The sequence below is a fragment of the Semicossyphus pulcher genome, unplaced genomic scaffold (genome assembly GCF_022749685.1).
Source record: "Semicossyphus pulcher isolate SPU_LCO1_2020_fin unplaced genomic scaffold, fSemPul1.0.p SCAF_17, whole genome shotgun sequence".
Taxonomy (NCBI): domain Eukaryota; kingdom Metazoa; phylum Chordata; class Actinopteri; order Labriformes; family Labridae; genus Semicossyphus; species Semicossyphus pulcher.
The window spans coordinates 10162396-10175636 of NW_027211681.1; the positions used below are offsets into that span (position 1 = coordinate 10162396).

The following is a 13241-nucleotide window of genomic DNA, read 5'->3' on the forward strand; positions in this document are numbered from 1 at the left end:
GTGTGTTTGCCTGCGTGTGTATTTGCTGACATGTTACAATGTGACATTGTTACAAATTCATTCAGCAGATGCTGTTGTCCAAAGCAACGTACATCTGAGAGTTAATACAACACAAGCAACGATCGAGACAGGAGGGAACAAAGTCAGTAAGTGCCAACAAACGTCTTCTGGTGCTGACAGGCAGTGCACAGGGCGTTTTTTTGTTATGTTTTAATCATCATCAACAAGGTCAATAGTCATCATCATCATGAATATCCTAATCAACATCAACAACATCCTCAATGTCATCATCATCAATGGCATCAATATCAGAGGTGTAAGTACAGAGGTGTTCATGAAAGAGCCGGGTCTTTAGCTTTTTCTTAAAGCTAAAGAAAAAGAAAAATGGTTTCTGGTCTTAATTTGTAATAGGTAAGATAATTAGATTTTTAATCACTAAAGTATATCCACAGTTTAACTACATTTGGTCTTAATTTACTTGCTGAAAATAAATATTATATTATTTTAGATTTTGTATTGGCAAGATATAGCTTCAGCACACAAAAGCAATATAATTTTTTTAAATTAAAATAATAACTCGCAACAGCAAAACAAAGCAGAGGGTAATGGTTGTAGTCATTTTTAAAATGAGACTTGATGTGATTTTTCATTGTGTCCACTTCAAGAAATGGTGTCTCGAAAAATATTAAAATGGTATATGACACGAAGATTGTGAAACAATCTAATACAAGTTTATTGACAAGTAGGTTTCAATCATTGATTATGGTTATCACATGTGAGAAACTGACCTTGATTATTTGAAAATGTTCACAGTATAATGATAGAAAAACCTTACTGTGAGTTTTTTTACTACAGTTTATTGTCGAAAAATAATGACGAAATTACTTGGCCTATTTCATCAGAATCCTATCAGTGTAACATTCAGGCAAAACGTGGGCTCGTCCGGGATTTGAACCCGGGACCTCTCGCACCCTAAGCGAGAATCATACCCCTAGACCAACGAGCCGCCGTGTACGATGCATGATTACAAAGGATAATGAATGCAAGTATCTGTGACAAACTGTGTGTTTTATTGTAGTTATCTGTGAGTGCAGTGATAAGAATCGTTGTTAGGCTTTTTAATTTGAAATTAAAAGCGCGAAAACCGAAAATCAACTGCATACTTTATCCAAACATGAGTATCGACGCGAAGCGAGATGATTCACTGCTGCCCATTTCCGTCTTCGTTTGAACAACTCAGGTAGCTTCCACTTGTTCTTATCTTGTTGATTAGCTACATGTTATTATAAAAAAAATAATGAAAACATAATAATGCACACAGCCGAAATTGTTAGATGTATAGAGGTTAATAAAAACGCGGTAATGAGGTGTGTCTTACTTGTCCAAATAAGTATTAACATGTGAAATTGATTTACAGACACTGGGTCACATGACATGGAAGCTTTTGAAATAGCATTCTTTTCTTTTTTTCATAGAAAATATTAATATTAAATATTAGCAGCAATAAAATCCAATGTAACGAGGTGGGTTTTATTTTTCCAAATGAGTATTAACATCTGACTGATGTTGGACACTGGGTCACATGACATAGAAGCTATTGAAAAAAAATCAACATAAACTTTTCTTGGAAAATATTATCATAAAATATAATATTTAATTCCTAATTTTTATGTGGGCAATTCATGGACGTATTATTTTAAAAAAAAAAGATTAGTTTTGTTTCCACTTAACAGTCATTTATTGACGGTCCTCCCTCTGCCAGATTGGTGGAAGCCCAGTTAAAGCCCCCGGGTGAAAGTCCGTTATGAATATTCATGAACATTCCTAACTTAAAATCGTGGTCAATAAAAACAGAAATTAATCCTTCCCGGTCAGGACAGTTATCTTGCAGGCTAAAATCAGGTGCGACCAAATGAGCCACACACAAAAGTCATTGTCAAGTTATATCGTGATCTTTGAGCCATTGTTTAACACCATTAATAAACACATTAAACTAAAACTGTACTTTAATTTTGGATAAAGTTGTTACTTCCTTGTTCTGGCTAAGATTGCAAACTATCATCATTAGAGAATAAGTGTTTCCGGAGGCAGTGAATGATCTTGTTGCTGACCGATGTTACTCTTTGGTTCAGTCATATACCGGCCTGCCGACGTGGCGGGGCGGAAGAGGAGCTGCTGGCTGGCACCAAACGGGTGAGCTGTGCTGTCACTTTCACAAAAACAAACTGTCTTTGAGCTTTATAATTTTCCTTTTCCTGAAACGACTGAAACACGTTCACATCTGAAAACAAACTGGTGGTTGAGTTAAATTAATGTGCTGCATCGTTAAAGTTGTGTTTGTATGACTCGTTTAGAACATGACTACGCTGCAGAATAATAGCTTAATTGTCATATTTGCTCTCAAATACAGCAGCGGTCCTGTCGAGTGTCTGTTTGACATTGTTTTGTTATCACTGTGTTATCAAGTAGTGCTAAAATGGGCAGAAGAGGCTTTGACATACGTGGAGGAGATAGATCATATGGTCTTTTGAAATGATTGTTTTTATCTAACAAGTTTGAGTGACTGGTTAGAGGCTACAATTTTATTTTCTTAAATTATCTTTACAGTTCATGGATTAAGTACAACATTTATTTGCTGATAACTCCGGAGCAAACGATAAAATAGTGTCTTATTATAGTTATTATACCTTATTTTGCAGGTGTGGTCTTTTTATTCTAGACAAATGTATGTTGACATTGTGAACAGGTTTATTTGGCATCCTGTGCGCACAGTTTGTCAGAGATAACAATGTGCTAAATGACATTTTGCTGCCGGTAAACAGCCTGTAACAAACTTAAAGATAGAAAACATTGAGATGACAGTTAGAATGTGGATGCATTGGCAGCATCTGACCACTAGATGGTGCTGTTACACCATGAAGGCCAGGCGATGTGAATCTAACATTTGCCATAAAACTTTCAATGGCATGCTTAAGAAAGTATATTTGAGTGACACGTTATCATTATTTAATTTGAATTATTGTCTCATCATTATCAAATAATGCATTAAATCACTTTGAGTGTGGTTATATCCTCTGTAATTACACTAACAGTAAGGAGAACATTTGTGAAGAAAAGATGCAAGACTTCCTTTATAAACTTTAAAAAAATATTTATCTGCACTTTCCTAACTAATATATGTCTTTTCTCTCCAGATCACCATGTCCCAGTCTGCTTGCTCTGACGTAGACCCCTTTGCTGACATCACACCTCCACCCACCCAGCCCCCTCACAATGACCCCGACCCCGCTCAGGATGTCCCAGCAGCCGTCACATCTCCTGCAGCCCCTCTGGAGTCTCCTCTCATCCCAGAGAGTTTCGACCTTCCACAGTCCACTGAGGAGACGACCACAGAGGACACTGCTGCTGAGACCAACGCCTCAGCAGGTCTTACTGACCAACCAGAGGCCGCCGCTGAGGGTCAGCTGATCATATGTGACCAACCAGTGAGTCTGGAGGCTGACGCTGAGGCTGCAGAGGAGGATGGAGAGGTTTGTAGTCCAAGTTTCTTATCATTATCTAATATTGGCACTTTTCTAACATTGTAGAGAGCCATACATTAACTACAACATTACTATTCTGATATCTCACTTTACTCAAGTTGCAGATATTTCTGTAACTCTCGGAGTTCAAAAAAATAATGCAAGATCATGTTTTTAACCATTACTGTATTGTTTATGTGTTTGTGTTTGCAGAGGACACTTCAGGAGAAAGAGAAAGGATGGGGGGGTTGGGGTTCATGGGGGAAATCTCTCCTGAGCAGTGCCACCTCCTCAGTGGGTACGTCTGTTCATATTTCCCCTCACCAGCTCATATTTCCTCATCCCTGCATTTTTTCCCTCTAAGTCTCCCTCCTGATCTCCTAAGTCTTTTACCTTTCCGTGTCTGTGTGCAGGTCAGAGCTTGACCTCAGTTAAGACAAAGGCAGGGGAAGCTCTCCGACTCAACAGGACCTCAGTGGGAGAGGAGGCACGAGAAGAGGAAGAGGAGGGAGCAGAGGAGAAGAGCCAGGGAGGAGGAGAAGGAGAAAGTGGAGAGGCTGACCTGTCTGGCTCTGCTGAGTCCTCTGGGAGTGCTGCAGCTCCTGGCAGGGGCGTCTTCTCTACCATCACACACGCTGTGCAGAACACAGTGAGTGAACACACACACACACATGCAATGAAAAACTGTCCATCTCACCAAGTTTAATAAATCATGTGACCACAACCTGCCAGTGGAAATTAACTCACTGACTTTCAATCCAAAATGTCGTGCTCCTCCTTTGACGGATGCAGCCCCTGTACGCAGCTCATATTCACACAGCAGCTGTCGTCCTGTGACGTCAAGCTCAAATGTTGTATGTTGTTAGCCCCGCAAACATCAAGAATCGTACAAATTGGACCATATTTCAAAGGAAAGCAACACATTTGATAAAGCATTAGCTAACAGCTAATGTTAGCTCTCAGCCAATTCCTTGCTAACATTAATAAAGCTAGGAAGTCAATTTCTGGCTAACATAATGTTAGCTAGGAATTTAAGCCTTTCCTTTGTACTGGTAATACTACCAAATTGTAATCTTATCTTTCAGACACTTCAAAGCTAACAGTAATATTAGCTAGAGAATGGCTGAATGCTAAAGTTAGCTGTTGTCAGAACGTAGCTACTGGGTTATCAAATATGGCCAGATTGCCTTCCAGATTTTTACTGGTCTTGTCAATTGCTGATCAATCAGGAAGGAATGAAATGATAATGATTCGTCAAACAGACCCAAAGTATATTTGACTGTCAGCCTGGAACAAAGCAGCACTAAATTTTAACAGCATTTCAGCTTAACACCCATCAGAGGAAAATGGCTGCTGTGTCAATATGGTCCAAGGTATAATCTCAATACTTTAAAGTTATCATCTCAAAGATCTTTAAATCAATTAAATAATGTTCTGTTAAGTCACCATCGTTTGCTGAATGGGTTAACACAATGGTCCACTGATGAAAGCCCTTGTGTTTGTCAGTATTCTTTGGTATTAAAAGTGGGTGTTGAGTCCACATTCTTGAGAAAAATCACAAGCTGCGTCTGTCACACAGCAGAGGACAGTAGGCCAAAGCGATGTGCTGCTCTCTGTTCAGTCTCTGCTCCTTTGTGAGTAAATGGTTTCTATGGCCAAACAAAGAAAGATGGACGACTACAGATGATGAAACTACAAAGACATATGCCTATCAAAAGAAAAAGAAACAATTAGAAGTTTAGATAACTTTGACTAAGTGTCCCAATTGTGACGTCCAGCTATTTAATGTTGTATTCATCTATGATAGTTTCTACTAAGTAGTAAGTAGAAGTTTGCATGTGGAGTAGAAAAAGGTGCTTGCAGAGAGCAGCAGATATAACTAGAGCTAACTGGTAAAGACAGAATAGTTACTCGGATAAAAGTAAGTCAAACTCAAACTCAAACTCCACTTCATGGAATTTATAATAGTCACTTATTGTGTTATAGTTGTTCACTCTCTCTCTCCTCAGGGTAAGTCTGTGATCAGTGGAGGTTTGGATGCTTTGGAGTTCATTGGGAAGAAGACCATGACTGTTCTCGCTGAGAGTGACCCGGGGTTCAAAAAGACCAAAACCCTGATGCAGAAGACGGTATCGCTGAGCCAGGCAGGCACACGCACTCGTACAGACACTCACAGAAAACCAATATGTCTCCTCCTGTCAGATAAAATATGTCAATGTACTGTATTGTTCATCTGTTTGGAGTAATTATTAGGTGATTTTCAGTGGGAATCCAGATTCTGTCACTTCTCTTACGTGAAAACTCTGCAGCTGTGTTATATGAGTGTCATTTTTCAGATGTTAAAAGAAGCCAAAGAGAAAGAACGTGCACGTCTGGGCAACCAGCTAATAGGTGAACCAACAGCTCACTATGGGATACTGTTTGACGACTACCAGGGCTTGTCTCACCTCGAGGCCCTGGAGATACTGTCCAATGAGAGCGAGGGCCAGGTGAGCGACAAGTGTGTGTCGTTTATCAGAAAAAGAAAGAGAATAGTGTTGATAAAGTCTCATATTCCGTATCTGCTCTTAGGTCCAAACCTTCCTCTCCTCCCTGGTGGAAGAGGAGCAGGATGAGGTGAAGAAGGAGCTGATTTTCATTAAGGATATCTTCATCAAGCGAGAGGAAGAGGAGGAAGGAGAGGAAGAGGAAAAAGAAGGAGACGAAGGAGGACAGACGAAGGATAACGGTGAAATAAGTTCCCACTTACACTGTTCTACCCCCCTATGTGAGTGACCCCAACCAACCACCAGACCTGCTGGAGGTAGAGGCGGCCCCTGAGCACTGACAAAGGATCAGTTTACTTCTTCACCTCCCTCTGTTTGAACTCTGTCAGACAGGTATCAGTCCTGATGTTAGACTAGATGATCACAAACAGAACTGATATTTCACTTTGGTTGAACCCTCTCTTTCTTTGAGAGCCTGTGGAAAACTAGGGTCAGAATATGCAAGATGTGATTCATGAAGGGACCTTAGTTTGGTGTATTAGATCAAGTTAGCTCACTCGCTAATGTGAACATTTCTTGCTAGCTAACGTCACAAGATACTGTTTTGACTCGATAAATATTTCACTCACTTTCACAGGGCTGACCGGCTGGTAAATTTGTTAGCTTGCTGTCTGTTAATTATTTTTTTAAGCTAACGCTACGAAAGCCACCAACCCCAGATAAATGCTGCATAGCTAAGTTAAGGCTAGCTAGCTAACTTTAGCTTGCTTGCTGTAATAGCAAAAACACTCTCTGAGTGGATATTTTACTTGGCTAGATTGCCAAATCACTTCTCAAGCTAACACGACCCATGATACTAACTTATCTATAGTGACAACTGTTTTGTTATTGGCAAAAATAATGATGTAACTGTACAAACATAGGCATATATAACTCAATGTGGGCCTATCTCTTTTAGTCTCATGTATGTCAGGATACTCTTTTTGCTGATGCCCAGGATACTTGCTACACATACATTTTTATGAACAAAAATACAGTATTATTCATTCAATGTCTTAAAATATACACAAATTATATTTTCTATTTGTGTATAAGCTTGAAGCCTCATGGGGACTGGTGTCGGAGACGCCTCATTCCTGGTCTGCTATCATTGTCTCTTCTGACAAAGTACATTATGTTCTACCAAAGTGAAATTCTGTGTTGAAGGAAACAATGTGATGCCAAGATTATCTTACCAGCTATTTGTTACTTTACATTTAAAAGATATATATGCAAACTTATAGTAAATGACAGACACCTTCGGGTGAAGTCACAGCAGTGCAGAGTTCAAAGCAGCCTGACCTTCCTTTAACCTCTGGGGGTTTAATGTGGTTCCTGATCCAGTGCTGGTGTTCAGGGGCCACCGACACGTTCATATTACATCACAGATCCAAAACCAAACCAAACAATCTTCCAGATCAAGATTGTAAATCTACATGCATGCTGCATACATTAAGCTGAAATTTTAATTTATGTCCAGGAGTTTGAGTATATTTAAAAAAAAAAAAAAAAACAAGAATGAAAATTGCAGCAAATCTTTGTTGTGCTTCCTGCTACAGGCAAAAAAACTATATTATAGTCATGATCTCAGCATGGGGAGAAACAGCGCATGTGGACCAAATCAGCTCTCATACAGTTTATGCATGTACAGCTTTAACATATGCTGTGTAATATGAAGTACGCTTCCATGACCTGTGTGTGTAATGTGTAATCTGTCAGCAGCGGACGGTGAGGAGTTTGTGAGCGTTCTCACTGAGCTGCTGTTTGAGCTTCATGTCGCTGCCACTCCGGACAAACTCAACAAGGTGAGACACACACACACACACACACACACACACACACACACACACACACACACACACACTTCCAAATCACTGTTGTTGAACATTTCTAGCTACTTTTAGTCAGGTATGGTACTTAAGTGCTACTTTTAGGATCTTTCCTTGAGTCTTCTTTTCATGCCACATTTATATACAATAGGTCAGAGGCAAGTACAGTATTTTTTACTTCATTACTTCAATAGATAATTTGTTCATTTTTAACAGGGGGCATGACCCAATGGGAGCACTTCACATTAAACCCTAACCCAAACATCTGTAGTCATGTGTGCCCTCCAAACAGAGGTGGCTTGGTCTAGGTTTTCTTTCAGCAATGCACATGCTATTGAATGATCGTACAAGTATTATAGAAATTCTACATGATATTATATTTTAACATTATAGTAATATCATAGAAATACTGTACGCAGCAGTGTGTCTCCATGATCCCCTTGTCTCTGATGACTAAACCTTATGATGGTGATGCTACTCTAGAAAGTATATAGGCTACAATATAGTACTTGTAGTAGAACATATTGTATATCTAAACCAAAAATGAAATGAAGCTGGGACTGAGAAAAAAGGTGCAAAACAAATCTGTCTGCTTTTTCTGCACCACAGGCAAAGCCATGGATTTATAAATACACAGTTAGACTACTGATGTCTCAGAGCCATGGTCATACATTCAAACTTTCACAAACTTTATTCAGAAACAAGATCAACGATTCAACTAGACTACCAATATTAATTCAAAAAACACTCAGAGGCTGCACTCTCTCTGCTACTATGGGATGAAGAGGTTAGGTTGGACAATGTCTTTAAGGACAAGTTAGATGGTCGACAATCAGTCGATGAATCTAGCAAATAATCAGCAGATTAACCATAAAGAAAACAATAATAAGTTGCAGTTCTATACGAATTACTTTAGCTTACTGTAATTCACAATCACTCTGAACAAAAGTGAAAACCTGCAAAATGGCCCCCCTTTTCCTCAGTTTTCCAACCCTAACCCTAACCCCGTTATAATCAGATATACCCCTCTCCTTTACTTCCCCTGGTCCCTCCTGCTGCTGTCGTATAAGTAATCTAAAAGTTACCACCTTTGAAGTCTGTCTGCATAATCAAGTTCACACATATAGAACCCACATTAGCATATAATCGTGTGTACGCATGTGATTAGCATACATCAGGGTGGCGATCTCCCACCATGCAGAGCTGATTGGTGGTAATAATGCGTCTCCAGGCTCGCAGGAGGGCCCATGATTGGGTGAGCGAGGTGGAACAGCCTGTCACTACCGAGACAGCTGAAACGCAGGACCTGCCAGGAGGAGAGGCTTCACCTGGAGAGACGGAGAAGGAGGAGAAGAAGAAAGACGGAGAAGAGCAAGGGGAGGAGATGAATGGAGGAGAGGAGGAAAAGAAGGAGAAAAAGGAGGACCCCAGATCTGTAGAGGTGAGGTCGACTCGACATCATGTGACTCAAATAAGCCAAGTTTTTTAATATAAATCTCCCTCTCCTCCTGCTGTTACAGGCTGGTTTGCTTTGATACAGTTATTTTATATATATATATGTGTGTGTGTGTGTGTGTGTGTGTGTGTGTGTGCTCGCACGTGTTCGTGTGTTCATCTCCCTCTCTCTAGGCTGTCTACCTGTCATCAGTCGGCAGTCTGGCAGAAGTGACGGCTCGCAGTATCGAGCAGCTCCACAAGGTGGCAGAGCTCATCCTCCACGGCCAGGATCTGGAGAAACCAGCCAGAGACCAGGCGCACATCCTCACCAGGTGTGTGTGTGTGTGTGTGTGTGTGTGTGTGTGTGTGTGTTTGTGGCCGTATTTGATAGAAATAAAATGCGCTATAATCTACATTTTTAATTCCAGGTTGACGTGTGCCATGTGTAAGGAGGTGGATTGTTTAGCCAAGAAGTTCTCCGACACGCTGCTTCTTGTCGGGGTAGGTGAAGTGATTGTGTTTGTGTGTCGGGGTGTTAAAGGATAAGGCTGGTGTTATTCTATTTTTTCTTACTGTTAGCAAATCCCGTAAAAGGTCTAAAACCATAAATATGTATGAATCCGCCACTAAATACTCCCCACCCTGAGTGAGCGCTCATCCCCGGGGCTCTCAGTTTATCGGATCCACCTAAAGATGTAAAATGGCAAACAGATGACAAATGATATTTATTTAAAAGGGCTCCGTAATTCTATAAAACAACTGTGCACAGAATTTTTACTAGAAAATTGCAGTGGGAGAATATAATGCATTTTTTAGCACTATTTATGTCTGTGGATTAATACACATTTGATGCTTGTGTGCGTATTTGCCGCAGCAGGTTGGTGTATGTGGAATTAAATAATCAACTATTCAATTAAGTCTGTCTAGTGTTGGCAAGTTATTCTCACATTTACTCGTTTGTTACTTGAGAGACTTCTTGGCTGTTATGAAACAGCATACTCATAAAGGGAAATATCACCCAGTGAAATGGTGTTTCTAGTTCCTGTGTTTTGAATAGTCTTGTGCTTATAATTGAGGTCTATGGCATAGAAAATTACGCAACTGTTTCGATTAGTTTTCCTGTATTTTGAAGACAACAAGAAGAAGAAAAGGCAAGTCTTTATTGTCTGATCTCCAAACTGAGAATTATGCTTGTGGATATTATTGCTCACTGCTGCTTCCTGTCTCTCTCTCTCTCAGGGTCAGAGGAAAGCAGAGGAGTTGACTCCACTGGTAGACAGCGTGATGCTGGAGGTGAGATGAACTGATATTCACTCAGATGAAGTTTACAATCAATTGAGTAAGTGACATAACAGTCTCAGCTAATGGTAAGGGCTAATGTTCAGTTTGTTAAAGATATTTTCGAAAGATATCTTATTAGGTTTTTAAAAAAAAGTTTGAACACTGAGAATACACTCAAAATACATTTAATTACAAGCACCTACACCTCAATGTTTTCCTTCACTTCCTGTCTGTTTTTAATACACATTTGTTACAGAGGTTTTTCTTTTTCTATACTGTGTGGGAAATAATGGCGACAATGATGGTTATAATGATGATGATGAATATGATAATGATGGTGGTGATGTTCTCCTGGTTTCCTGTCCGCAGGGCTCCAACAGCACAAACTACATTCACAATGCATTTCAGCTGCTGCTGCCCGTCCTGCAGATCTCCCACATCCAGAGCCAGCACTGTCGGCCCACCACTACAGAACCCACAGCACAAACACAGCACTAACACACACACAGACACGCACACACGCTACCTGCCCACCTGCTTGTCTTAATGTATCTATTGTTGTACAGTAAAGTATAGAGAATAGATTATTATGGATTAAGAGCTTTAATCTCCATTAAGTGCCACAGCAACAGAAGATGTTTTATATATACATAATATAATCTTGAAGATAACAGTTTAACAAATGGATCTCTGAATGATATTTTGATTCTGTTTAGCATTAATAAGAAATTTTGTTTTGAGGAACCAAACTGATCTGAGTTCAGCTGAGACTCGCTCTCTCTGACCAACATAGATGCTTCTTTATCATCTCTAAAAGCTGAACCAAAAACAGGAACTTACTGAATGTGTTGAAGGGACTCGACATTAATGTATATTAAGCTTTCTTTGCACTCCTGAGTCCATTGTTATTTCAACAGAAGGTGCAGTGACTAACACTAATGAGGTGTCTGTTTCTCTGAATGATTTAATCTGGTTTGAAACAAAATGCCAGTATTACTGAATATCACTTTTTGCTTGTTTTGTTTTTTGTATGTTAAATTATGTGAAACACTACCTTTTATTTCACCATTATCCAGTTTGATTTGAAAGAAAACGGTTGATCTTGACACTTAAACATGTACTAGAAAATATTAAGTTCTTAATTCTCCTTTCTTGTTAACATTGATTATGTAATGTGGGTGAATTAATCTCTTGATGTGCTGCTACTCTTTAAAAATATAGTTTGGATTTTGGAGAATTTGCTTTGTTGCAAAGAGTTGGATGGCACTATCGAAACCATTCCGGTATGAATTGTTTGATAATGTCATGATGCAGCCAGCAGCTAGTTAGCTTAGCTTAGCTTAGCACAAAGACCAGACCGAGGGAAACAGCTAGCCTGGCTGACTCTTTCCAAAGGCAACAAAACTCACCTAATAGCAACTCAACCTGCTTATTAACAAGATGTATGAAGATTAAAGCAGTACAAAAAGTGTAAAAACATGTTCATGAGCAAGGAGTGACTGCTGAGGTAAAAGAAAAACTTGTCCTTGTTAAGCAAAACGTCCATTTTAGACTTTGTTTTTTATATTTTTCATCCTTTTCACTGACAACAGGTGGTAGGACTGAACAAAAGCAGTACAGCTGCGAGCCTGGTGGCTAAACTATGAGCTAAAACTTGCTATAAAGACTGTTAAGTGCAGATTTAGGTCATTTGGGTTCCCTGTTTTGCTATAATGGAGCTTGTTCACATTGTCATTTGATACATTGTTGATTCAAAAGTACTAAAAACTTTAATGTGTTTATTAGTGAGTTTGAGAATGTGTTTCCGGCTTGTTTCCCCTTTCCCGGCCTCAATGCTACGTTAAGCTAACATGCTGCTGGAGCCAGCTAAATATGTACCATACAGAAATGAAAAGGTATTTATTTCCTCATCTAACTCTTCCTGAAATAAAATTGATATTTCCCAAAATGACAACCCATTTCTTGAAGTAAAAAAAATAATATGTTATGTGCTCTGTCAGACTCTATTTTAAACACCTCCAGGAGAGCGTTAGCCAAAACAAGTGGGTGTTTTAGTATGTCATCTTTAAAGGCTTTTAATGCTGCTTTTCCAGGATCTGGATTCACATATTTCTTGCTCCCTAGATGTTTGTATCACAACCATATTCAACATAGTTTTTTCCCTCTTCTTGGACCACCTGTGTTGAGTTATAGCAGCAATCCGAAGATGCTCACAGGGCATCTGATTTTAATATCCAGCGTTAAATTGGCTCTTAGCCTTGAGTCACACAGATCTTTGGGAGAGATTAAGTACTCCTTTCCCCATCTGTACCTATTTCTTCTTCCCTTTTAGAGATACAGTGATGCTGCAAGAAAGATTAAGACGCATAAAATAGTATATTAGTCAGCCTTGTTGTAATGTTTTCACTCATTTAGATGCAGCCAGATGGGTTAAAAGCCCTTTATTGGCGATAGCTCAGCCCTTAAAATACAAAATAAAATTGAATGCAATGTGACAAATATCTGGGAGCCAAGTCATTTATTAGGTTTGGAGATTTCACAAATATATTTAGAGACCTTTCTAATAAAGTGAACTTAGACTTTCTGAGGATGTTGAAAATAAATAAGTATAACCATCTTCAAGAGTCTCAGGTGTTTTACATTTCACC

The 13241-nt window shown here is 39.4% G+C and overlaps 1 protein-coding gene and 1 non-coding gene across 3 annotated transcripts; one reads left to right on the forward strand and one right to left on the reverse strand.

Annotated features, from left to right (window-relative positions):
• Nucleotides 1–934: 934 nt before the first annotated feature.
• trnap-agg (transfer RNA proline (anticodon AGG)) lies at nucleotides 935–1006 on the reverse strand. The gene has a single exon. It is a non-coding gene; the product is annotated as a tRNA-Pro (tRNA).
• A 1156-nt stretch (nucleotides 1007–2162) lies between these two features.
• fam114a1 (family with sequence similarity 114 member A1) lies at nucleotides 2163–12524 on the forward strand. 2 transcript variants are annotated; one of them, XM_069666670.1, is made up of 13 exons: nucleotides 2163–2193; nucleotides 3195–3530; nucleotides 3735–3819; nucleotides 3935–4170; nucleotides 5531–5665; nucleotides 5858–6010; nucleotides 6093–6249; nucleotides 7769–7851; nucleotides 9107–9316; nucleotides 9505–9644; nucleotides 9741–9813; nucleotides 10552–10605; nucleotides 10963–12524. In XM_069666670.1, the coding sequence occupies exons 2-13, from the start codon at nucleotides 3201–3203 to the stop codon at nucleotides 11089–11091; spliced, it is 1785 nt and encodes a 594-aa protein (XP_069522771.1). In that variant the 5' UTR covers nucleotides 2163–2193; nucleotides 3195–3200; the 3' UTR covers nucleotides 11092–12524. The 2 variants fall into 2 exon arrangements, with proteins under 2 accessions (XP_069522771.1, XP_069522772.1); XM_069666671.1 differs by lacking the exons at nucleotides 2163–2193; nucleotides 3195–3530 and having other exon boundaries at nucleotides 3777–3815; nucleotides 6093–6288; nucleotides 7766–7851.
• The last annotated feature ends 717 nt before the right edge of the window (nucleotides 12525–13241 follow it).

What these genes read in the sequence shown, in the direction of transcription:
- fam114a1 (XM_069666670.1), top strand. Translation starts at nt 3,201, where the DNA reads ATGTCCCAGTCTGCTTGCTCTGACGTAGACCCCTTTGCTGACATCACA. An exon ending in AGACGGTATCGCTGAGCCAG is followed by an intron (nt 5,666 to 5,857) that starts GCAGGCACACGC and finishes GTCATTTTTCAG; the next exon opens with ATGTTAAAAGAAGCCAAAGA. An exon ending in AGGACAGACGAAGGATAACG is followed by an intron (nt 6,250 to 7,768) that starts GTGAAATAAGTT and finishes ATCTGTCAGCAG; the next exon opens with CGGACGGTGAGGAGTTTGTG.